The sequence below is a fragment of the Lepus europaeus genome, chromosome 15 (genome assembly GCF_033115175.1).
Source record: "Lepus europaeus isolate LE1 chromosome 15, mLepTim1.pri, whole genome shotgun sequence".
Taxonomy (NCBI): domain Eukaryota; kingdom Metazoa; phylum Chordata; class Mammalia; order Lagomorpha; family Leporidae; genus Lepus; species Lepus europaeus.
The window spans coordinates 28,606,977-28,634,107 of NC_084841.1; the positions used below are offsets into that span (position 1 = coordinate 28,606,977).

At 39.2% G+C, this 27,131-nt stretch overlaps 1 protein-coding gene across 2 annotated transcripts; it reads left to right on the forward strand.

The window, feature by feature from the left end:
- On the forward strand, positions 1–25,738 carry IL7R (interleukin 7 receptor). Of its 2 annotated transcripts, XM_062212031.1 has the most exons (8): positions 1–82; positions 4,088–4,226; positions 14,546–14,703; positions 20,663–20,820; positions 22,723–22,891; positions 23,722–23,815; positions 24,768–24,843; positions 25,238–25,738. In XM_062212031.1, the coding sequence occupies exons 1-8, from the start codon at positions 1–3 to the stop codon at positions 25,736–25,738; spliced, it is 1,377 nt and encodes a 458-aa protein (XP_062068015.1). The 2 variants fall into 2 exon arrangements, with proteins under 2 accessions (XP_062068015.1, XP_062068016.1); XM_062212032.1 differs by lacking the exons at positions 23,722–23,815; positions 25,238–25,738 and having other exon boundaries at positions 24,768–24,781.
- The last annotated feature ends 1,393 nt before the right edge of the window (positions 25,739–27,131 follow it).

Genomic DNA, 27,131 nt, shown 5'->3' on the forward strand with positions numbered 1-27,131 from the left:
ATGACAATTCTAGGTACAGCTCTTGGTTTGGCTTTCTGTTTACTTCAAGCTGTTTCTGGAGAAAGTGGCTATGCGCAGAATGGTGAGTCATTTTAACTTTTCTTAAGGATTTTGGATTATCTTTAGTATGTGCTTCAGGTTACTCATTTCCCTAACAGATCTTAGTTGGGCACTGGGTTGATACAGAGTTTGGACCTTAGCACATATTCAGTCATTGTGTATGCTCTAACCAGCAAGACAAAAGCTATGGGACAGTACTGTGGATGATTTATAAGGCCTCAGAAGTATCAAGAAGGGATGCATTTGACTCTCAAACTATGGATCTCAAAGGTTGACTGATGCCTTTGGTCTTACACAAAGAACATCAATACTTGTTGGAAAATCTCTCAGATATTTTCACTTTGTCAAATCAAGATAGATTTGTTTTGTTGGGCTTTTTTAAGAGATTCTAAAAAGCTTAACTTTCATAGTATAATAATGTCCAGAAACAATATCTTCCTCTATATTGACTGGTACCATATTCCCAGTATGTAAACCAGCATCAAAAATATAGTAGTTAGTCAATAAATATTTGAAACTTTCTTCAACATACTTCAGCTTTGATAGATTCATGTGAGATCCTTAGTGAAGAACTTAATAGAGAAAGATCTGAATGTGTTCTGCCATTGAAATACACTAATTTGCTTTCCTATAAAAAATTTACCAGATGTAGTAATTCCTTTTGGAACCCTTAAAACATTTAGCACCTATAAGCAGATCTTGAGCTCTTTATGCCCTGTACTTACAATAAATCTGTAGACAAAAGTGTCCAGCAGTTACAGGAACCACCTAGGAACTTGGACTATCAATTTTCTCCCAACAATTAAGTCCTTTCACTTTAAAAGTGTCTGCCTGATAGACAGTGTCAAACTCATCAGCCTAATGACTCAGATTCCATATTTGAGAAGTTTTCTTAGTCATCTTACCTTAGATATTTTGAGTCAGTTTCCTTAGGAATTACCAAAGATGGAAATCCCTAGAATTTTGTTCTTAAGAGATCTGTTAGAGGGTTGACCTTTTTCACAGTGTGACCATGTGTGAGTCATTCCATAGTGGATGATAATTACATTAAGACTCGCCTTGGGTTTGCCCATAGATATGTGTGCAACAGAACACATAAATTTCACCCCTTTGAAATAATATATTCCCACTATTTCTCAATGACAGTCATACTGTTTTTGAAAAGAAACAAGAATTCTAATTTAAAACTGCATTTTTACTGAAAAATTTAAATTTCAGACTTTTCAAGATTTGTGGCAAATCATCTACATGATTACATCAAAATACTTCCCAATTTAGTGTGTGTGAGCAATTCACAAAATAATAAGCTGTTGCTTTTGAAACATAAGTTAGTTCTCTGTTAACTACAAAGGTGACCAAAAGAATAAGGAGTCATTTTTTAAAAGTCCAAACAGTTTAAGCTGTTAATCAACCAATTCCACTCAGTAGGAAGAGTTCTAAACCACACTTCCTTGTCTGTAATACATATTCAAATAGATTTAAATGTTTATGGATGAATAACTTAGGTGTTTAGTTAAATATTAATATTAATTTTAAGAATTTAAAGAATATTGATTATTGAGCATTTAAAGAACAATTCAACTCACTGTTCAAAAGTTCCATATAATTTCAAAATGACGCTGATACCCACACCTTCAATTGACATAGAATTCTGTTTTAAAAGAACTTCAGGTGTTTCACATGTATTTTCAGAATTAGAATTCTTACTTTATCTTTTAATTATTTATCTCTCAAAAATGGTAATAGTCGTAGCTGATCTTTATTGAGTACTTACTATGTTCTAAGCTAAGACATAGCCATTCAGTCATTTCTCATGACATGCATTCAAGGATCAGAACACTAGGACATAGAGAGGTTTAACTACCTGATAGCCACACAGTAGAATACCAGAACTTAAGCCCACATCTTTCAGGTCTAACTCCAGAGTATTAATCACTGTACACTGCTTTTAGCTAAGAATGTTTCAGCTCACCTCAAGTAGAACATTCTCTTTGCCATGCAATTTTACAAATTGTTGAAGGGAGTATTTCTTGGATACAAAATAGCTCTTCCCAACATACCCACTAAACAGCCAAAGAGCTGTTTCTTAAAACACAGGTACTTAAAGTGCATAAAAATTGTAGGAATAGTACTTTGTAAGTTATATGAAAGAGTACACAACAGACATGTTGTGCCAGACTGGGTGGCCAAGGTCCCTGGAAATTCTTTGTTTGGCTGCCACCCAGCAGTTACTAGAGTGTACCCTACTAGCTTACATTGTATACTGTAGAATCCTGGAGACAAAAACCCACTGGGTGTCTGAATTCAAATAGTAATACATGGCCAGTTGTATAGGATTGTTGAAAAGCCCAAAGAAGATAGAAGTACAAGACAGCATGAAGACCACCACTCACAATTCCACTTAGAAAAGTGCTAGTTCTTAGAGGATGATATATAAGTCCATAAAATGAGAAGTGGGCATTTTTTAAGAGCTTAGGTAATTTATTTGTTTGCAACTTAACTTCTTAACATTATATAATGAAAATGCACAAAGAATAAGTTTACAGTTTTTGGTTAGACTTAAGACAGACATTCATTAATAAGGAATCTTCAATATGAATCTTCCAGAAATTTCTCTAAGCCATCTGATCAGAACGGCTGTCTCTGAATATGACCTTTGAAAGGTACTGGTATACATTTGAATTAAACTCAATATTTTCCCAAATAAGCTCTAATTTTAAAAACTATTATACATTCAAACAAAAACAATTTTATTAGAACTTTTCTTTCCAGAAGCAATAATAATGGAAACAAGGCATTTGGTAAAATGTGGTCCTCCACCTCCTCAAAACAGAGGCTACTCTCTATTCCTCAACCTTAGAAGCATGGAATTTCTAGTGTTGATGAAACAAATTATCTAAAAGCAGTCATAGACTCATATTGTACTTTCCAAAAGTGGCTCCAAAAGAAAGATATGATTCCCACTTTCTTTCAGAATCTTGCTAGTATCTACAAGATACCTTATCTATAGCAGAAGAAGAAGTATAAGAACGGAGCCATGTTCAAAACATTCATAGGAAAATTCAAAAGATCTAAAGTCATGTTTACCTCTGTCAATATCAAAGTTGTCTTAAGTAGTCACACAATGGAGATAGTCAATGCCACTTTCTGTTGCTACTTTTAGATGCTTTTCTTAGGCAAGGGATAGGGACCCCCTAAAAATGTGAACTTTTGACCATCAGATAACTATAATCTTCTTTAACCAGGAAAAACTGTCTGGGAAGGAAGACTAATAATGAGGCCAAAAATCAGATTAAGGAGTGGGCATTTAGCCTAGTGGGTAAGTGCCTCAGATTGGAGTACCTGGGTGCAATGCCCAGGTCCAGCTCTGGCTCCTGACTTCAGCTTCCTGCCAAGACAGTAGTGATTGCTCAAATAATTGGGTTCCTGCCACACACATGGGAGATTCGAATTGTGTTTCTAGCTGCTTGCTCAGGGACCATCCCTGCCTGAACATGTGGGCATTTGGGGAGTGAACCAGCAAGTAGAATCAATCTTTCTCTCTCTCTCTCTCTCTCTCTCTCTCTCTCTCTCTTTCCCTCTTGTCTTCTCTCTATCTCTCAAACAAAAAGAATAAGATTATGCAGCAGATAATTGGTAGAAATGAAATATCTTATTTGAAATGTATAAATATTTCAATGTAACAACTGTAGCACAAGAAATTCCAATTAAACAAAGAGCTTGCTTCTAGTTCTCTAATGCCCAAACTCAGTGGCAGAACTATTTAAAAATATTTGGAGATTATCTTTTTTAATTGTGATGAGCTTTTTCTTTTCTTATTACAAAACTTTGTGCATATTGAGCATTTTTATCTGATTTTTTGTTTGGATAACTTTTTCCCATTTTTGACCCTGGGCTTTTCTTTTTCAGATAAAATATATTCACTCCTTCTTGTCTGTTCAAAAGTGTCATTTATTTATTAATGACACATCAGATTTCAAAAGAATGTGTTTGTTTCATTGATCACTGCATATCTGCTCCTCCCTAGGAGACTTGGAAGATGCAGAAGTGGATGACTATTCGTTCTCGTGCTACAGTCAGCTGGAAGTGGATGGATTTCAGCACTCACTGACCTGTGTTTTTGACGACCCAGACGCCAACAGCACCAATCTGGAATTTGAAATATGGTGAGGAATTGTGGTTTTAAAGGATGCTTACAAATTCTGTCTCTCTTTTCATGTGATCTTTACAATGGCTATAGAGGGAGAAGAGTGAGGTCTAATTACAAATATCGAAACCTAGCGAGTTCCCAGAACCTCCTGAAACTCCTTGACCTTCCCCAAGACGATGGAAGCAAAGCAATTCTCACTGCTCGTCTTTCAGATCCCAAGACTTCAGCTAAATGATGCTGGATTTTGGATATTTCACATCCCTCCTGACTTCCTAGTAAAACTGAAAATCCTGGTTCTCCTAGAATACACCTCTCAAGAATTTTATTTATTTGCCCAACAGGAGGCAATTTAGTGTCTTCCAGCTACATTTTAGAGAGAAGTTGCCTGATTTGTAATCCCAACACCAATTTTTACTAGCTTTTTTGGCCCAAAGAAAATTATGTAATTCACCTAAGCCTCGGTTTCCTTGTCTGTAAAATAACCTAAGCTACCTCAGGAAGGCTGTGGTGGTTAAACAAGTTTAATGTATGTAAACCACTCAGAATAATCACCGATTGTGTAATGAGTAATCGAGAAGTGACATTTAATCATAATTCTGTGAATATACGTACACCCAGCTGCCACACTCACTTTTGGCACTGTTCAATTTCAGATTATCTTCTCAATGTAAAATTTTCAAAAATCCACAGGAATGGGTTGGCCTTGGTCTCATGAGGTCTCAGAGAAAAGGCAAAGAAAAAGAAATCTTCAGTTTGAAAGTTTGATAAAGAGCCAGGGAGGTTTATATCCTTCCTCCTCCACATGCCATCTCTTGTTGCCACAGGTTACTATCTCCTGACTTGCAAAAAATCTCTAACATACAATTCTGACTTGGGGCTATCTCCAAGTTCATATCAGATGACCTGATTTTTAGTTAGTTTACCAGTGGGAAAGGAAGTCAGGATCCACCAGTAGCAGAACAGGGCTTCTTTAATTCTGACACCAGGACAGTTCCCTGCAATGTGTAGTCCAGACAAGCCCTCAATTCCATCCGAGGTTAATTTATGGGAGCTTGCTACATCTCTTCATGCAGTGTTTCCTGTTAGCATTATTGGATAAATATAGTCATGAACTGGAATATCACAGTTCACCTCTTTAGTTCACTTCTATAATACACATATTTTATTCCTGAAACAAAATATGTAAGGAGAAAAAGCTATATGCTGTAACCAGACTATGCTAAAATAATCAAACAACTCATTCAAATGATAATCTTATTTTTATGGGCAAGAAACCCTTCCACAAGAGGTTCGCCTTTCGGGTTTTTCAACCACTTAGCGTCTAGACTGCTGTGAACACTGTGGTTTCTCTCCACCAGGCCAAGGCTGACCTTTTTATCCACTTTCATTCACAAGGTATTGACCACTTCCTTGCCCACGTGAACAAAGCTGCCCACTTCCTTTAATGAGTATCCTGATTTTATCCGTTGTATTTTCATGTGTCCAGAGCCTTCATTTGGGTTTTGCTGTTGAATTCAGATATTTCAGTTGAAACAAGATTGTCTCAAGATATGTTTTTGGTGTGAAATAGTAAGCTTGGACTTCTTTTCATAAGAGCTATCTATACCTTGAGCGGGAGATTGCTGCCCCTTTTATGTTCAAAGCAGGCAATGTATTTCAAATTAAACTGAGTTATACAGTTTGCTGGTTAGATTGAGGTTTTCCCCCACATTAAACTGGCTTTATTATTACATTTTTTTCTGATAACACAAATTCATAAAGAAGAAACTTGAATTTTCTGAAAATAGTGTTGGCCAATCAAGTCATTAACAGGTGGGATTGGTAATGGAACTTCAGTTGCCATCTCTCAGAAAGCGATGAATTGATCACCTGATCCAGATCTGTCACTAGTCTCCAGGCCCCGAAATTGATTTATTGCTCAGTGAGTAGAACTCAGGGAAGGACTTGGATTAACCAAGCTCATTAGAATCCTAATAGCAACACTTAACTACCTCTGTGAGCCAAGGAGGTACTACACCTCTCTAACAGTAACAACTGACTTGTGCTTGGGTAGAAGGGATGAGAGGCCAGCATACGGTAGGTGTCTCTAAGTGGTACTTTAATCCTCTCAGTATGGCTTGATTTTCATTAAGAATATAGTCAAAAAATTATTCAGTAAATTCAGAAGCAAAACTAAGAGAATGTGTTGCTTGTAGGAACAGATTCAGATTCAGATTGATTCAGATCTCTATGTGGTTACACTTTTTAAAAACTTAGTTTTGGCTAACATTTAAAAGTCTGAGTATCCTGAGATGATCAATACACAATGTGCAAGTGTACCAGAACATAATGAAGTACCTCATAAAGATATACTATTGTCTATGGTCATTTTTTCCCTTGTTGTTTGGATTTTTTAAATTTTATTTAAGTTATACGTTTCAAGTATTTCATATACAGATATAGAAACAGTGATACTTCCCACCCTACCCACCCACCCACCCACCCACCCATGCTTAACCCTTCTTCCTCCTCCCTCTTCCATTCCCACTCTTAATTTTTACAAGATCTATTTTTAGTGTACTTAATGATCATAATGTTAACTCTACACTAAGTAAAAGAGTTCAACAATAGAATGAAGAAAAAAACAGTGTTCCTCAACAGAAGACAAGGGCTGTAAATGGTCATTGAATCTCAAAATGTTCATTTAACCCCAATACTTTACATTTTAGGTACTCTATTAGTTACCACGGATCAGGGGGAAAATATGGTATCTGTCTTTTTGGGACTGGTTTATTTCACTAAGTATAATGATTTCTAGTCTTTAAAAAAAAAAAAAATAGCTCTGTGCCCATGTGGCAAAAGCCAGCTGGAACAGAGTTGTGGCTGCTTTTTGCAGAAGGGAAATTAACCCTCAGTTCTGAAATTAGAATAACTCTCATTTTCATTATCTTCATAGACCCCATACATTTTTTTAATTTAGGACTCAAATTTCTGGGTATTTGTATAATTTTCATAGTCAACTGGGGGCACTGCAATCACTCCCATGTACTGCCTACAGATACTGCTTCAAATAAATCATTGTATATTTTCATTAATTCCTGCCACCAACACAGGCTACACCATGATATTCTAGGCTTAACCACGCAATACCTGTCAAGTGTGGTAAATTTAGACCTTTACACAATAAATCTTCCTAGCTTTCAAAATATTTTGGTATTTTTGAATGAGGTTCTCTTTCAGGGCTATCTGAGGAACAAAAGCAGGTTTTTTTCCTTGCTTTTTTATTAATATTTCCAAGTAAATGTCTGTTTACACCAAACAGAGAAATGCATTTGCCCTACTGAACTGTACAAGACTGAAGGAGCTTCTGGAGAGTTGGGTTAAGCATCAGATTAGAACGGTCCCAGTAGTCTCTCCCTATTTTCAGAACAAGGAGATTTATATGAGTGGCTCAAGGCTAATGTCCCCTAGAAAGGTCCTACATAGTCAAGTCCCCTAGCATATAAATATATCTTTAATAAGACAATATGAATAAAAAGATTGAGATGTTTTATATTTTTCCTACTAAACCTTCAAAATTTAGTGTTTATTTGACACCTGGCATCACAGTTTGGACTAGCCACATTTCAAGTGCTCAGTAACCACACAAATAGGTAGTGGCTCCTGTGTTGAACCATAGAGCCCTAGAACATTCCTAACCCTAGCATATATATTATATATGCTATGATAATACATATAATATCAACTAAGTCAATTGTTTTAATTCAATTGAAATAAATTGTATTACACTGAGTTGGCCTACTCTTGAGGCTACTTTGTTTTCTTCAATTGCCAGAAGCTGAGGTCAGTAGCACAAAGTAACCCAGTCTTTTGTAGACCACAGGGTTTTCTTAGTCTCCCACGGCAGGCAACTCCTGGAGTTCAAGAGCTTAAAACACCGCCCAGGCTCACAAGATGCCATATGGTGATTCTTTTTTTTTTTTTTTAAAGATTTATTTATTTTACTTGAAAGTCACAGTTACAGAGAGAGAAGGGAGGGGGAGGAAGGCCTTCCATCCACTGGTTCACTCCCCAATTGGCTGCAATGGCCAGAGCTGAGCCTGAATCCAGGAGCCAGGAGCTTCCTCTGGGTCTCCCACGTGGGTGCAGAGGCCCAAAGACTTGGGCCATCTTCTACTGCCCTCCCAGGCCATAGCAGAGAGCTGGATCAGAAGTGGAGCAGCCGGGTCTCAAACCGGTGCCCACATGGGATGCAGGCACCGCAGGCGGCAGCTTTACCCATTATGCCACAGTGCCGGCCCCCATATGGTGATTCTTAACGTCCATCTTTCTTTAATCTCATTCCATGAAAAGTGGGAATAAGCCAAGCATGCCATTTTAGATCTTCCTTAAACTTCCAGCAGTACCAGAAATTTGCTAGAGGCCAAGGACCTACAAGTTGGTATTCCACACAGGCTTTCCTTATAAACGTATACTAAACCCAAGGGATGAAGTAAAAGTCATCATCTGAGCTTCTTCACATCAGGTGTTTACCTGGAATTCAGAAGTGGGGTCCTGCTCCCAGGTCTCCTTCTATCACTAGTCTCCAATCGCAGGAAGATTGCCATCTTCAGAACTCTGCATCTGACATTCATAACAAGCTCATTCCCACTGACCTGTCCAGCTTACCTTAAAATTTGCTTTTTTATTTTTACTCTGTTCCAACCAGGAAAACTCCTCTACCCAATAAGGGACACAACACTCTAGAAACTCTCTCTCTCTTTCTCTCTCTCTCTCTCTCTCTCTCTCTCACACACACACACACACACACACGCACACCCTTCAAACCTTAAACAACTGTATCACCCTAAAATATAGCAATTAAGAAAAATTATACTTTATAAATACAGTTTTAAGAAATGCGCAAATAATGAATTTTAAAACTCTTCACCAATCTCTAGTGTTTGTGATTGCAGGAGCTTAACTAGTCAGAGACCATGGGAATCCAAAGGTGAAATATTCTATACCTAAAGCTATGATGTCTCCTGCTCACTCACCTGAAGCCACACAGAAATGGCCCTCCTTCTGCACACAGTCTGCCAGCCATGCTAAAAAGGACTCGCTTAGTGGGTACGGAGAAAAGCACACACACCTCCAGTTCACCAGAGAAAAGCAGCACACATCCTGGACTGTTAGCACAGAGCCTTCCTAGAACACACTCCTACGTGGGTAGCAGGAAGGATTCTTTCTTTTTTTTAAGTTTTAAGCTTTTTATTTAGTGAGAGAAACGCATAGAAGAGTGAGGGCCCTATCTAAGAAAGCGAAACCTGAATTCATACCGAGCACCAGGAGCCAGCCATGTGGAGGAGCGTGCAGACCAGAAAGCGTGGGGCGAATGGCCCGAAGGCGAGGGGGCCATAAGTGGGGTCCAGGGCAAAAGGAAAAAAAGGGCCAGGCCCACCGTGTCCTAGGCCTTTAACCCACTTCCAAAGGGGAGTGATTAATTAGCCTGATTGGCCAGTGGGCACACAGGTGTGGTAAGGTAGGTGCATGCAGTCACAAAGGGTGAAGGCATGGTCTTCTGGCTCACAAACCTGATCAATTTTATCCCGTAAGCCTGCCTACGACATCCCCCCCCCCCCCCCCGAGACTTCATTCCCTTAATCCTAAGGGATGTTGAAGGGCATAGAATCATCACATCTTCTACAGCTGCTTCCTGCTTAGGAGGGGTGTAGTGCAAGCCCTGCCTGTCCTGGGTCTGGCAGTCTCTATTTTATCTAATAAACTTTGTGAGCTGGAGCAGTCTCAGTCACCTCCAATGTCTATGTCCCCTGCATGGTCAGTTATTCCTAGAAGTTGTTGAGTTCTAAAACATATAAGTTTGTTAATTAGCATAAGCAAAATTTGAACAAGGCCATTTGTAAGTGGAGTGCCCTTTAAGATGAAAAGAACATGTCTTACAGACTCCAGATGGTGGGTGGCAATTGGCTACCCTTATGTAGATTATAAACCCGTTTAGCTTGAGCATAGAGAATTATAGTAGAAGAGCAGAGCCCATTAGGAGTAACAGTTCCCAGAGAGAGGATTCGAAGAGGCAGGTACGGCATGTCTGCCTTAAGGTGCAGTAGTCTTGATGTGAAGAAAGCAATGGCTCTACTTATGATTTTGCTTTTATGAAGTACTTAAGGTCTCTGATTGGCTTACAGATATAGTCAGGCGTGTCTTTTGAGTTCACCTGTGGAGACTTGATAGACGTTTGATCCTTATTTCACTGAGGTAGCCGTGCTTAGTAGCACCTGGTAAAGTCCCTTTCATTTAAGCTGCAACCGACCCGGAGAGGATCTTTCTGTGAATGGCTTGCTCAGGAATTCCCAATGTTGGAGTTTTTGTCAAAAGCTCGCTAATTTCTTGGAACACCCTCTGTAATGGCCCTGTCCAGCACAGTGTGTCTGTGTTAGGGGCTTTTTAAACAAATACAAGGCTTAGCAAACTTATACAGAGACACTTCTCTTGCTGCCAAGATTCTCACTTCCAGTTTGACCAGGTTGTATCTCCTTTTAGAGTTATTTGACTGAGTTTAAGGAGAATGTAGGAAAAAAAAAAACCTGGTAACGGTTATCACAGGAGAGGGAAATTAAATTGAAATTTGAGGAAGGAAGGGAAACCAGCAGTTAAACATTTATTCTGTATTTTTAATTTTTACAGTAAGAGTATCTGCCTTCATTACCTCTTACATTTTTACATTATCTACTTATCAGAATTCTGAACCCTATCACCCGCTGGTTTTGCCAGCTTCTGATTATTCTCATAAATGGAAACACTGGTTATTATTTTCTGTCTGATTTCTTTCATTTGGCAATATAGATAATTCTGTATTGATGCTTGTCTTGCAGCTCATCTTAACAGTTGGTGAGTAATAACTCCACCATATGAATGTATTGGAAATGTTTAATCCTTTCTCCTCTTGATGGGCATTTATGTTTTTTCAAGTTTCAGACTATTATTCTTTTAAATTGCTTTTAACTGTTGTATACAATTCAGTTTATGAATATATAGTTTATTTCTCCTAGGTAAAACCTCAAAATAGAATTGTTATATCATGGAATAGTTGTTTAAGAAATCACCCAAAAAATTTTCCAAAATTATATCATTTTACACTCCTACCAGCAACTCCTACCAACATCTGAATCTGAAAGAGTATCTTCTCATTTGAATTTGCATCTCTCAAATAAATAATTTTACACTTTTCCATGTACTTGGCCACTTATATTTCCTGTGGCAAGTATCTGTTAAAATCATCAGTTATTCGTCCTAATAAGATTGATAAATATGAGTTATTTATATATCCTGTATACAATTCCTTTTTCTTCTTTAAAGATTTATTTATTTATTTGAAAGAGTTACAGGGAGAGAGAAAGGGAGAGACAGAGAGAGCTTCTATCATTTGCTTCACTCCCCAGACGGCCACAATTGCCAGGGCTGGGCCAGGCAAAAGCCAAAGGTTCTTCCAGGTCTCCCATAAGAGTGCAGGAGCCCAGACACTTTGGTCACCTTCTGGTGCTTTCCCAGGCAGATTAGCAGGGTGCTGGATTGGAAGTAGAGTAGCCAGGACTCGAATCGGCGTCCATATGCGATGTGAGCATTGCAGGTGATGGTTTTATGACTGCACCACAACACCAGCCCCTACAACTCCTTTTTCACATCTATATTTTATAACTATTTCAGTCAGTCATAATTAATTACATTTTCTTAATGATATATAATTAAATGTTTTTATTTTGATTAATTCTAATATATCTCATGTTTTCCCTTTATTTTTAATGCTTTTTGTGTCACTGAGAAGATATTTTTGCTTAATGTCAAAGTTGAGAAGAGATTTTCCCATGTTTTCTTCTAAATATTTCACAACTTTAGACTTTATATTTGTCTATGACACCTATATAAAACATATTAAATTGAAGTTCATACTTTCCATATATTTTATAATATTTTCTGCAAAGACTTTGTATTCTTCCATTGAATTTGTTGAATGTCTGCATATAAATTCAACTACCCTTATATGTATGTGTCTATTTCTGAATTCCCTAGTCCTTCTATTGACCAATTTACCTATCCTTCTGCTAGTACTAAATTGTCTGATTATCATAGCTTTACATAATCTTGAAATCAAGTGTTCTGAGTCCTCCATATTTGTTCTACCTTTTTCAATGTTGTCTTGTTTCAATGTGTTCTGAGTCCCTTGTATTTGCACACAATTTTAGAATCAGTCTGTCATTTAAATCCTGATGAGATTTTAACATTTTATAGATAGATGATTGATAGATAGATATAGATAGATAGTTAGAAATAGATACATATACCAATTTGAGGGAAATTCTATCTTATCAATATTGACTTTGACACCTTTGAGAAGCAACAACATAGAGCAGCCCTTGTGTAGACTGTTGAGGAGTAGTTCTCTTAGTTTTCTTTTTATTCCATTTGTTCTTATTTTTCTTTTTCTGTATTTCTTTTTTTTTCCTTTCTTGGATACAACAGGAGAGGGAGCAGGAAGTGGGGGGAATGGGTGGAGGGCAGGTACGGTGGGAATGATTTACTATGTCCATAATGTTACATTCATGAGATACATACAAATTTTAAAAATTAAAATAAAAAAAATTTAAAATACTGATTTTGGTAGTCTATGGATATAGCTCTCCATTTAGATTTCCCCTTATTATCCCTCAGCAATGTTTTGTAATTTTCAGTGCAAAGACATTAAATATTTTTTACTGATTTTATTCTAAGTGTTTGTACTTCGTATTGCTATCATAAATGGAATTGTTCATTTTAAATTGTTTGATGTCAACCTATATAATTGACTTATGTAATGATTACACTTTATTAGTTCTTGTAGTTGTATTAGAGATTCCTTATCATTTTCCATATGAACAAATATGCTACCTGCAAATGAGGGAAGTATTTTTTTTCTTTTTTTATCTGAATGTATATTATTTGCTTCTTTTTTTTCCTTATATACTGACTAGAACCTCTGGTATACTGTTGAATAGAAATATTGAAAGGTGACTATCCCCGCTTCTCCTGATCTTAGAGAAATAATTAATATTCATATTTTTACAATTAAACATGATATCATACTTTTTTGTAAATGATCTTTATTGGATTCTGGAAATATCTTCTATTTCTTGCCTGCTAAGAGTTTTTATCATAAATGGATACTGAATTTTGTCAAATGCCTTTTGCATCCTTTGAAGATGACTAGATTATTTATGTTTTTTATTTTGTTAAAGTGGTTAAGTTTGATTGATCTCTAAATATTGAACCTAGTTGGTCTCCTGGGATATACCCTCCTTTGTCACAATGTATAGGCATCAGTTTATTGGTATTTTCTTGAGGAACTTTGCATATACATTCTTGAGGGACATTTGTCTGTAAATTTTACATTCGTGAGGAACATTTGTCTGTAGATTTCTTTTCTGTTATATTTTTGCCTTGTTTCAGAACCAGACTTAAGCTAACTTCATATAATAAATTGGAAAGGCTCCACTCCACTGAATTGGAAGAATATAGTTAATATTTACACTATTTCTTTCTTATACTTTTAATGAAATTCACCAACATATAACTGTAAGAAACAGAGTTTTCTGCCTGCGGAAGCTTACTAATAATAAATTTAATTCCTTTGAAAGAAATAAAACTATTGAGATATTCAGTATCTATGTGGGTCAGTTTTATTAGCTTGTGTTTGTAAAAAAAAAAAGTTTTGATTATGTTTAAGTTATTCCATGCTTTGCCATGCACTTTCAAATTTCTCTGCACTTTTAATAACGGCATGATGTATTCTGATAATACCCTCTGACATTCCAAATATTGGTAATCTATAACTTTACTTTCTTTTCCTGATCAGTCTCGTTAAGACTTGTGAATCAAATTACGTACGAAAGACTCTTAACTTACCCATTAAGTACATGTGGTATTATGTATTTAACCTTTTACACTATTTTATCATTACCTTTAATCCTTATATTGGTCAATATTTCCTTACTGCCATTTATCACTTTAGAACATCAATAAAAAAACAATTACCTTTCTTTCTAAATATAGCATTTGTTTTTCAATGATCACTTATAAAAACTCCTCAATCTGCTGTCATTTTAATGAGTGTACTTTATTTCAGATTCAATTGCATCTAACACCTGAGTAAATTATCACTGAATGTACAAGCAGCAAAAAGTCCAATCATTCTAATTCATGCTCTCCCTCTCTTGAATGGGTAGAGTTCAAGCCATGCAACCAAAAGGTACATATGATGTTATTCTATTGCATATACAAAAATCCTTACCAGAAACAAGACAAATTTCCTTTTTGTTTTTGCAGTGGTGCCCTTTTGAGGGTAAAATGCCTGAATTTTAGTAAACTACAAGAGCTGTATTTCATCAAGACAAAAAAATTCTTACTTATTGGAGACAGCAAAATATGTGTAAAGCTTGGAAAAAAGAATCTGATTTGCAAAGAAATTGATATTACCAAGATAGGTAAGAAATTGTATATGGAGCATGGTTGTCATTACTTGGATACCTGCAGACACTGTGTCTGGAGTTTATGTTGAAATCACATGAATCCTGGAAATAATATGCAATAGATGTGTGTAATAGAAAAATCTCCAATGCAATTTTTTAACAAGTGAAAAATTTGACACTTATGCCATTAATTCATGCTATGAGAGAATTCCAAGGAACTTCAAACTCAGCTGTGAAAGAAGATGGTTTGTAAGTACAGACCAAGGGAAGAGTAAATCTATATAAAGTGTCTAATGGTAGCTGGGCCTCCTGGGTTCCTCATGGTCTTCTACCCTGTGTTCCCATCATATTCTCAGTGTGCTTAGATAAATTACGGAGTTATTCAGGAAAGTAAATATGCCTTCTGTGTTGGAGGAAAAAGGACTAGTGGGAATGGGGAAAAGATACAAGATAGATAGTAGATATATAGATGATAGATAGATATGAAAAAGAGAAAGGAGAGATTTATTTTAAGGAATTGCCTTTTAGGACTGTGAAACTTGTAAGTCTGAAATCTTTAGGGCCAGTTGTAAGGCTGAAAATTCAAGAGCAGACATTGCAGTCTTGAGTCTGAATTCTGCAGGGCAGAAAATTCACTTTTTATATTGCATTCTTTAAAAAAAAAGATTTATTTTATTTTATTTGAAAGACAGAGTTACAGAGCTAGGTAGAGCCAGAGAGAGAGAGAGAGAGAGAAAGAGAGAGAGAGAGAGACATCTTTCATCCACTGGTTCACTCCCAAATGACCGCAATGTCCAGAGCTGAGCTGATCCAAAGCCAGGAGCCAGTAGCTTCTTCCGGGTCTCCCACGCAGGTGCAGGGGCCCAAGGACTTGGGCCATCTTCTACTGCTTTCCCAGGCCATAGCAGAGAGCTGGATCAGAAGTGGGGCAGCTGGGACTCAAACCGGCACCCTTATGGGATGCTGGTGCTGCAGGTTGCAGCTTTAACCCACTGCGCCACAGTGCCAGCCCCCTTTTATATTGCATTCTTGGAACAGAGTTGCCTCTCCTTCAAGGAATCTCAATCTATGTTCCTAGAGCCTTCTACATATTAGATGATGCACACTGCATTGTAGAAGGCAATCTTATTCACTTAATGTCTAATTATTTAAATTTTAAATATGTCCAACAAATTATCACTGGACTTGTGTTTGGCCAAACAATAAGCACCAAAGCTTACCCAAGTTGACGTTCAGTTAACTATCACACCTTCCTAAGGGACATACTACTGAAGAATGAAACATGACCAAATATGAATTGGCCTAAAATACACATTATACTTTGTCAAAAATGCATTATAAAAATTGTTTTTCAAATAAAAGTTTGCATTGACAAGCTCCATATGCATGGTTTCTTTGGGGGGAACCTATGTAATATACGTGCTCATAATGATATGAATCAGTAAATCTATTTAAGTATCTGTGTTTAAGCCAATATTAACTATCAATTCACCATTTAGTTATCAATCAAGATAAGAAAATCAAAACAATAAGATTAGGAATATAGACACAAAAGTGTTTGCCATTACTTATAGGTTTGTGATTCTGGGGGAATTAAGTTCTTTTATAAAGAATCAGAGAAGCCCCATTATAGGGGATTGTCTAACCCAATTATAATATATGAATGCAGTGAAATACTATTTGTATTTATTCTACCTCTAGAGATTTACTAGTGAAAGATTATATATAGTGGAAAAATTGTTCAGAGTGATAGAACACATGCATTCTTTTGTCAGTTTTAAATACTATGATTCATTCTCTCCAAATTCCCAAATGTTCTTCACTCCTCAAAAGGAAAATTAAAGAGAGTTATAATCATTAAAGATAAGAGAGAATGAAAAATATAACTCAGCTTTTTTTCACTAAGATGATAAAATAAGAATAAAAACAGAAGTTCCAGGTGTAAACAGTTATCTTGGCTAAAAAGGAAAAAAGCAAAAGCAGATATAGCAGAAAACAACATTGGGGAGGCAAAGGCAGTAACACAGGTTAACCAGAGAATAACAATGACTGCAACCAGTATGAGTACTGTCTAGTGGGAGTGGGGGGTGACTTCAACAGGTGTTTCTGAGAACATGAACCAGCTGGGTTGTGATCATTTGGAGATAGGGCTCTACGGATGGATGTTGAGCTGTGCACTACACAAGGGCACTTTATCTAAAGGTTTTCCGTTTACATTACAAATATGAGAGCAGGCGGAGCAGGCAGGATTCTTGGTCCTCCGACAAAGCCCTGGAACACAGAAGAGAGCCCAGTCTTACACAAACCTACACCTGCACAGACGTGTCTGCACACCTGTGAACACCACTGGCACATACTAAGGCTCCAGGTATTACTCTGCCATGTCTGAGTCCCCACCTTGCATAATCCCACTGTTCTTGGAGGCCCACATTCTGCTCCACCAAGTTGGCTGCACACCTAACGTGTCTCATCTGAAGGACAATGGAGAGAGAGGCACATATGTCCACTGCTCATCATGTGCACACACACACATACACAGCCTGTGGAAGGGGTTGCTGTGAGTCTTCTGGGGATTTGAAAAGCACCCCAAGGCAAGCCAGGTGAGAGGTGATGGAGGCAAGTCCCACAACATCTTCTGACTCCTTATGTGGCTTTTTGTTAATGAAAGAACTATTTAACTGGATTTAAACTAATTGAACCCCAGGGCTAAGACTTGCCTGCAACCACCCAGTCTCTTACTTTCCCTTCATTAGTGTCCTCTTGCATTCTGACATTTCTTGGCAGAGTCTGATAGAATTGTTCAGATTGTATTCATTTAAGATTATATTGATTTTCTAAAAAAATTTGGTTGAAGGAGTGACCACCTTTCTTTTTAAGAGTCAGAGAGAGGGGCCGGCTCCATGGCTCAGTAGATTACTCCTCCACCTGCCAGTGCCAGCATCCTATACTGGTGCCAGTACTAGTCCGGCCGCCCCTCTTCCCATCCAGCTCTCTGCTGTGGCCTGGGAAAGCAGTAGAAGATGGCCCAAGTCCTTGGGCCCCTGCACCCGCATGGGAGACTGGGAGGAAGCACTTGGCTCCTGGCTTCGGATCGGTGTAGCTCCAGCCATTGCAGCCATCTGGGGAGTGAACCAATTGAAGGAAGACCTCTCTCTCTGTCTCTCCCTCTCACTATCTGTAACTCTACCTCTCAAATAAGTAAATTTAAAAATGTTTAAAAAAAAAAGAGTCAGAGAGAGAACTAGATAGATGATGCTCCCATCTACTGATTCACTTTCCAAATTCTCACAATCGCTGGGTCTGGGCCAGGCCACAGCTAAGAGCCAGGAACTCAGTGCAACTCTCCCACATGGGTTGCAGGAATCCAATCAAGTGAGATATCACATGCTGCCTCTTAGACTCCACAGGAACAGGAAACTGGAATGGAGCATCAGAGCCAGGATTCAAACCCAGGTGTTCAAGTTAAGACACAGGCATCTTAACTAGTGTCTTAACTGCTAGGCAAAATGCCCACCCTAGCACCTTCTTCTGATTTCCTCAAAGACACCATTTGGGCAAGAGGCAGACCTTTCTGGAGAGGGCCTAGACAAGCCAGGACAAGATAACAAGATATAGAAACAGAAGCTAAAGGAAGAAAAGTGAGCCTCAGAGCAAGGCTAAGTTGATTTAAATCCAGTTAAACTATTTCATAGAGGGCTGAACTTAGGTTAATTAAACTCTCTGAGACTCAGTTTCCTCTTGAGTAGAGTCATGATGAGTGACTGCTGTTTGAAGACAGAATAAGCCCTCAGCACTAGTAGATGTGCAGTCGATTTTAATTCCATTCTTCCCTTAGTTCTACCATTACCAAAAGTCCTTAGGATATGGGGATGGGACAGAGGATTTAATTCCAGGAGGTTTTGTTGAGAATGTGAATGAGGGGTAGGTTATGAGAGTTGCCGGGAGTCCCTATTGGGCTGGGTCTCTCCACCACTGACTTTCCTCCTGCTACCCTCTAGGACATCTTCCCTTTGAATGGTTCAGCCCAGGGTAGACAAGGGTGAATTTCCCTTTTTACAGGACATACAATGGTAAAGAAGGGGCCACTTCTTCTTTTTCATCATCCATGGGGAGAGCTATGAGGTGCTCAGGCAATCACCACCACTAACAAGTGACTATGACAACTGGGCCAAATACTGCACCAAGGGTTTCATTTCACTGGTCCAGTAAGTTGTCCAAAAGCCCAGCTCAGATCTCCTGGAAACCGATTCAGTCTACAAAGTGGAAGCTTGATGAACATACACTCTCTTATTAACAACAAGATCTGAGATCAGTCACACACAGAAGTAGAGGCCCCATCACTAGACAGTCAGCTTCCCAGCCTACGGTAAAACCACAGCTACAAAGTTAAGACATGGAGGCCGGCGCCGTGGCTTAACAGGCTAATCCTCCGCCTTGCAGCGCCAGCACACCGGGTTCTAGTCCCGGTCAGGGCGCTGGATTCTGTCCCGGTTGCCCCTCTTCCAGGCCAGCTCTCTGCTATGGCCCGGGAAGGCAGTGGAGGATGGCCCAAGTGCTTGGGCCCTGCACCCCATGGGAGACCAGGAGAAGCACCTGGCTCCTGGCTTCGGATCAGCAAGATGCGCTGGCTGCAGCGGCCATTGGAGGGTGAACCAACAGCAAAGGAAGACCTTTCTCTCTGTCTCTCTCTCTCACTGTCCACTCTGCCTGTCAAAAAAAAAAAAAAAAAAGACATGGAAGTCTCAGTTCAAAGGAGCAAAAGTGGCCTGACATCAGCACCTTACTTGGAAACCAATACCTTTCTCAAGGTTTGTTCTCCTAAAACAATACCCTTCTTCCTCCCACAGCACACCATACATATCACATTTAACCCTAACAGCAGCTTGGGGAGGCATCCAGAAGAACACAGCAGCCTAAAAGGAGGTCAGAGATAATGCAACTGAGACAGACAGAGGGCACAGTTGAAGATCGCTTTGGAAGTTAAATGCTGGGGCCAAGACAAAGATCTGCTTCTATATAGAAAAGTGATATTTTAGGTCCCATTATACAGCCTAATTGTATTGGAAGGATTAAGTCTCAAATTTAAATATCTATATTCCCACAGCAAAGAGAATAAGTTATTAATATATAATTAATGGGACTGGTGTTGTGGCACAACAAGTTAAACCACTGCCCGTGATGCCAGCATCCCATATGAGTACCAGTTCAAGTCCTGGCTATTTTACTTCCAATCCAGCTTCCTGCTAATAAGCCTAGAAAAGCAATGAAAGTTGGCCCAAGTGTGTGGGCCCCTGCCAGCCACAAGAGAGACCTAGATGGAATCCCAAGATCCTGGCTTCATCCTGGCCCAACCCCAGTCATTGCAGCAGTCTGGGGAGTCAACCAGTGGATAGAAGATTCTCTTTCTCTCTCTCTCTCTCTCTCTCTCTCTCTCTATCTCTCTCTCTCTCTCTCTGCCTCTCTTCTCCCTCCCTCCTTCCCTCTGTGTGTGTGTGTGAGTTTGTTTTTCAAATAACTAAATAATTTTTTTAAATGTATAATTAGTTTTAGTTGCTATAACAAATGAACTCCAAAATGTATATTTCAAACTTGTAGTTTGTTGTCACATTAGAGCCAAAATGGGTATTCCTAACCCATGGGTGGTGCTCCTAGAAGCAATATCCAACACTCTTTTCTCCTGTGCTCCCCTATCTCCCACATGCAATGCCATGGGGGGGGGGGGGGGGTTCTGACCAGGATTGGAACTGGTGAGCGTCACTTCCACTCACATTGCTCACAAGACCATGCCCAGCTGCAAGGGAAGCTGAGAAATGTAGCCTGAATTTAAACCCAGAAAGAAGAAGAAATGGCCTTCTGAACAGTTAGCCAGCTGCTGATTCAGGATCAGATCGAGGTTCAAAGCAGATGGACTTTAAAAATTGTAATTATCCTCTGGTCTATACTCAGATTTATTGTTTTCTTCTCCCCTTCCCAGTTAAACCTGAGCCACCGTTTGACATAAAAGTTACCTATCGTAAGGGAGCAAATGACTTTGTGGTGACATTTAATACATCGCATTTGCAAAAGCAATATGTAAATCAATTAATACATGATGTAGCCTACCGCCAGGAAAAAGATGAAGGCAACTGGATGGTATGTAGATCAACCTCGTTCTTTCAATAGAAACCTCTTAATGTTCTAGCTTTCATTGTCTCAGAAATGCATCTAGCCTAGGAGGGCTGAACCATTTTGTCTCCAGACATACCCTTTACTGAAAGAAGCTCCCAATATTGTTGACACAGATAAACTTATGATGGCAGATAGGCACTTAACTTAGTTTTTTCCCCAAAAATGTTAGCTGTCCTAGGACCATTTGTTTATTCTTCCTTTCTCCAACAGAGTTGTTCTTCCACTGGTGCAATGTTCAGATAAATAAATAATGGAAGAGGAAAGGATGAAAGTCACCTTTTTGTGTGTGTGTCAAGGAGGTGTGAGTAGAAGGAGTGAACAAGTGCTTCGGCCCCACAAAAAGTAGATATTTCCTCACCCATCCTGTTCTACCTCTGATATATTTCTTGTTTTATTTGTTGAATTTATAATATTTCTAGCTTAGTTAGATAATAATTTAGATTGAAGCCAAGTTGATCTTCTTTATTTGGAGACCTCAAAAAGTATCACACCTCCAGAAAAACATCAGGTGCAAACACCCCTGAGGAGCATCACCAAGTCACAGTCACAGTTGGGTTCCTGAGATTTGTGAGGGCAGCAGGATGTAAGAAGATAAGTAGGTAGAATGTTTGCCTTTCCATTCCGCGAAGTAGCAACTTAGTTTTCACCCTGGATGGCTGATGTAGACAGGTACTTAGTCCCACTTTCTTCATGAGTCTCCCAGATGGGAAATATCTGGCTATCCCTGCAACCTGTTTGGGCAAAGGGGTGGGAGAAAAGTCAAGTTCTCAGGTTATCAATTTTGTCGTAGCCTGCTAGACTAAGTCCTGCTTCTCAGTACCCCACAGACAGAAAACAGAAGGCTGTTTCTCTTTCCCAAGGCTCAGAGAATACCTTCTTATCCCTCCTGTTTGCTTGGGCTAGGATCAGCCTTACGGGCTTGCAGTGTGGTATGGTGTGCTGGGTATAGAAATGGAGTACTGGGGCCATCCCTTGTCAGAGCTCCTCTCCTGGCTGCTGCAGCAAGTGGTTTCCAACTTAAACAAATCATAATTTGTTCAAAAAAAAATAAGAGAAGAGAAGAGAAGAGAAAAGAAGAGAAGAGAAGAGAAGAGAAAATGTAGTACCTACCCCAAACCACTTGTTCACTCCTTCTACTCACCCATCCTTGACACACACACAAAAAGGTGACCTTGATCCTTCCCTCTTCCATTATTTATTTATCTGAACATTGCACCAGTGGAAAAACAACTCTGTTGGAGAAAAGAAGAATAAACTAATGGTTCTAGGACAGCTAACATTTTTGGGGAAAAAACTAAGTTAAATGCCTATCTGCCGCCATAGGTTTATCTGTGTCAACATATCCAATAATCAAAGGCAAGTTAAATGTCAGAATTAAATTGTCACATACAGAGCAGAAAGATGGTTAGTGCCTTTAATATATAAAGAGTTCCTATAAATCATTCAGAGAGACAAATATCACAATAAGAAAACAAACCAAAGAAATCGGAAAAGTTTCACAAAATTATAAATGCAGCAAGGTATGAAAACTGATAATAAAATAAATATAAATGTTATGACAATTGATATTACTTCTTATCTATCAGGTTGACAGAATATGTTTTTCTTAAGAATGATGCACAGTGTTGGGATATTATCACCTCTTTAATGCTATTCTCTATAAAATGGTATACTCCTGAAGAGAAATAATTCTTGTTCACTAACCCCACCTTTCACCTTTCCTTGGCATGTGAAAGGGGAAAGAAAGAAATGAAAATGTTGTTGTATAATTACATGGTTAAAGGAATTCAACTTGAAATGTCTCAGGAGGTCTGAGATACACTTCTTTTCCCATCCTACCATGTAATGACATATTTTACTCTTTAGCATGTGAATTTATCGAGCACGAAGCTGACACTCCTGCAGAGAAAGCTACAACCTGATGCGATGTATGAGATTCGAGTCCGATCCATCCCTAATAGCAACTATTTTGAAGGCTTCTGGAGCGATTGGAGCCCAAGTACTCATTTCAGAACACCAGAGAACCATAGGGCAGGTAAGGAGTAGCTGTAGAGAGCGCTTGTCTCCTTGGATGTTTTGCACAACAAAGTGTGAGCGACAGAGTGGGGTAGAGATTGATGACACAGACTAGCACGTTAGGACTCCCCAGAGGGTGTGCCTTCACTATTTCACTATTTTTTGCCCCTTTGTGAAGAACAAGGAATCAATGGGAATGGATCCTTAGTAGCAGGTAATTGGTGAGAACTGTGTGGGTGGTACTGGCCTGGGTATATCTGAAAACTGCTAATAATTTGGAACAAAATGCCCACACTATGCCTCCCATTCACCAGTTTAGGTTGAGATCCAATTGGCTGCTTTCTCTAAGACTCCTGTAGGGAACATCTTCACTCATGGCATGCCCTTGGGATCTAGAAGTTAGAACAACCAGTAGAACCACAAAACATGGCAGGCCTCTGGACACAGGAGTACCACACGTAGATCTTTCCTTTTCACATTTTTGGAAGAACTGTTCTTCATGTCAGCTTCCGTTTGTACCCTACAACTTGCTGTGACTGCAGAGTGAACATAGATATGCTCTGCTCTGGTTACCTTCCCTTGGGGGTAGATGTTGTATAGGGAATGGTGGTCCCTTGACACTAGATCACTTTTACATTTCAAGTGGCCAATGTTCTGGTCTTGGTGGCCCAAGTCACTGCCCCTTAAGCCAAAATTCCCCCTTAAAGTTAGAATATTATCTTGTTACTGAAGAGTAGCTTTCAATAAGCAGTAAATGGGCCCAATTAATAGATAAACTCAAAGCATTCTGAAAGTCTACTCCACTTCATGCTTACTGAATGCTAACCGTGATGTATCCTTGTGTTCCAGGGGAACTAGATCCTGTCCTCCTAGTTGTCAGCATCCTGAGTTTCTGCTCGGTGGTTCTTCTGGCTGTCTTGGCCTGTGTATTATGGAAAAAAAGGTGACTTTCTTCAACTCATCAAGAGGGTGATTGTGTGGGATCCCAGATAGTCCAGACTTCACTTCTCTATTTATTGAGTTCTCTTTTTGTTGATGAGAAAACTGCAGTGGAGGATGATAGGTCGTTTCAGGAATGACAGTCCTTGCTGCCCCTCCCACTCTCCGGCATGAGTGAATTTCCACAATTGATTTCTTAAGAGACAAAAATATATAAACTGGGCACAAGGCAAACATTTTCCCCAAAATAAGAATTATGAAAGGTAATTTATCTCAAACTTTTCTTCTAAAGTCTTCTAAAGGGTGTAGTAGAAACCCCAAGGAAATGCAAAATGTACTGGAAGTCCAACTGCAGTATGTAAACTCATGAGACTTTTGGTTCATTATGAAAATGATGTTTTAAATGCACACAACTTAAGTTATTTAATGGTCTGGGAAGTTGCCCTCAGCACAAGACCATCGGATTTCCAGGATTACAAATACCACAATTTGAACAGTACTTCCTTAAAGAAACGCCCCTTGGGTAACTTAGAAAACATTTTCCACATCCACCAAAATTAGGATGGAGGAGTCACTGTCTCACTGTCACTAAAGACAAAGACAACATCATCTATATTGAGAGTAAGCGTCCAAAAAAAAAAAATTTTAGAACCTTAGCTACGGCAAAACTACTGCATTGAAAGCTCTTGGTTCCTTCCCGCTGGTGTTCCTTTACAGAAGTGTATCACTGTCATGTCTATTCACAGAGTAGTTTAACAGTGACTTCTGGCCTAATCCCATCTCAGATAGATGGAGCCCTGAGGCCAGAGAAGCAACTCATCGTCCTTAGTCAGCCCTTAGATGTGGAAGAGTCAAAACTAGAAATTTGCTCTTCTGATTCCTGGCCCAGAGTCGGTGGGAAAATCTATTATACCTGCTCACTCTGTTATTCATGTGTCAAATTTCTCTGATTTCAGGATTAAGCCTATGATATGGCCCAGTATCCCTGATCATAAGAAAACTCTGGAACAACTCTGTAAGAAACCAAAAAAGGTAAGTGCTTCTTGTACACCAAGAGGCATTATATTAGTAGCATCCCCATATGCAAGAACAATATTCTGGAATAAGGAATAGCTGAACCTCATCCCATAACTAAATTCCTCCTAAAATCCTAACTGCATCTTCCTTAAAGTGGGGAACTAGAATGAGATACAGGTCTCAGGACTTTTGGGCTTCCCAGTGTTGGAGTGAACATCCAGTGGTCACTTCAAACCCTGAAGCACCACAGCACCTCCAGAATCTAAGAGTCAACTGAGAAACAGGTGGATAATTCTCTGCCATTACACGGCAAACCTACCAGAAATTTCTTCAGAACTTTTCTAACCAAAATGTTTGGGAGGACAACTCTCCGGTGCTGCTTTGATGCCTTTTCTCTTTTCCTATGCAGAGTTTGAATGTGAGCTTCAATCCTGAAAGTTTCCTGGACTGTCAGATTCATGAGGTGGATGGCATTCAAGCTAGAGATGAAGTGGAAGGCTTCCTGCAAGATATTTTCCCTCCACAGCCAGAGAAGTCTGAGAAGCAGAGATGTGGAGCAGGAGCTCAAGGCTCCAACTGTCCATCCAATATTACAATCATCACCCCAGAAACTTTCAGAGAGTCACCCCCCAGATTCCTAACTGAGAATTTCAGCGCATGTGATTCCCCTGTACTCCTCTCTTTCAGGTCCCAAAATGGCAGAGAGAGTGGCCAGGGTGGGTCTCATGTATACCATGGCCTCCTGCTTAGTCCTGGTACTACAAACAGCACACCGATCCCTCCATTTCCTCCCCAGTCAGGAATCCTAACATTGAACCCAGTTGCCCAAGGACAGCCCATCCTCACTTCCCTGGGACCAGGTCAAGAAGAAGCATATGTCTCCATGTCCAGCTTCTACCAAAACCAGTGAATTTTAAGAAACCCAGGGACTGAATCTATTATGATCGACAAAGATGACTGAGAGAGAAAGGTCTAGAGTGCCTTCTCTCCCTCATAAAGAAGAAAAAATTAATGCAATCATATTACATAGTCTACAGGATGCTAAAACATCTTGGCTCAGCAGCATTCAACAAATGACAGGAGCCTTCTGCTTCTCCTGCTGATCGGTCATGAGGTTTCACGAGACTCGATGATTTAATGATTTAAAAACATAAAGCAGGAAAGAATGAAATAAAGAGTGAAGGAAGGATGGAGTGATGAGGAAGGCAAGAAGGGAGTAAGAGAAGAAAAGAAATATCAAGGAATGACAGCTACTATCAGAACTTACCATAGATCCAATGCTGTGCTATGTGCTCCACACATTTTGTCCCATTGCCTTCCCACAATAATCCTGGGATATGGATGCAATTATTATTATTCTATTTTTATAGATGATAAAACAGAATTAAGGAGTTAAATATTTTGTCTAATTGCCCCACTCAGTGAGGGGTGGAACCAAGATATGAGGGCTGAGAGCTGGCTACTCCCCATTGAACCAAGTGATTTTCTCTCAAATACAGACCATTCCATTTCTGAAAGCCAAATGGCACTAATAATAATAGCAAGCAGAGTGACCAAATGATTTACTAGCCAACCTGGATCATTCTTGAAAGTGACAGAGGAAGTTTTAAAAATTACTCTAGGATCATATGCATAAATTAGGACAGACCTAAGCAAATGTAAACATGTGTTCACCTGATTAAAGTGACTGAAGGAAGAAAGTGGGAGAGATACAGCTTCATGGGTGTGAAGTTCTGTGATCAGCCAGGTCCAAAGCAAGCCAAGAAGGCAAGAAAAAAAAAAGTCCCAGTTGATTTCTTTGTTCTGCAAATAAGCTCAGGAAGGAATAGATCAGAAATCCAGAATTTCTCCTGATGATACCAAAACCAAGACCCTTTTGCTGATACCACCCAACTATATCCATTCATGATCTCAAAAGAACCTGTCATTGTCCATGGACCATAGCACGCTTGACTGATAAGCAGTGGAATAACCCTACCTGTGTGTACAGATACTGTCCCAGCCCAAACGCATTCCCAAATTGTCTCGGGTTCTACAGCCTTCAACACTGCTAAAAATGTCATGGAGAACTTATAATAACCACATGTAGTGAGTGAGCCAACTGTGGCTACATCCTTGAAAATAGATAGGAGACCTATCATTAACAGCTGACACTTGTTCTTGCTTTTCTTAGTTTAAATGAATTTCTAATAATGAGCTCAAATCCAGGCAAGTGACTAAGCAATTTCAACTCAAGAGAGGGAACCAATCCCTCTCCCACAGACCCCTAAACCTGGCTGTTCTTAGAGCCACAAAGGGCAGAG

Coding starts and splice junctions, on each gene's coding strand:
- IL7R (XM_062212031.1), top strand. CDS start 1: ATGACAATTCTAGGTACAGCTCTTGGTTTGGCTTTCTGTTTACTTCAA. Junction 4,227..14,545: donor AATCTGGAATTTGAAATATG/GTGAGGAATTGT, acceptor TTGTTTTTGCAG/TGGTGCCCTTTTGAGGGTAA. Junction 14,704..20,662: donor AATTGATATTACCAAGATAG/GTAAGAAATTGT, acceptor TCCCCTTCCCAG/TTAAACCTGAGCCACCGTTT.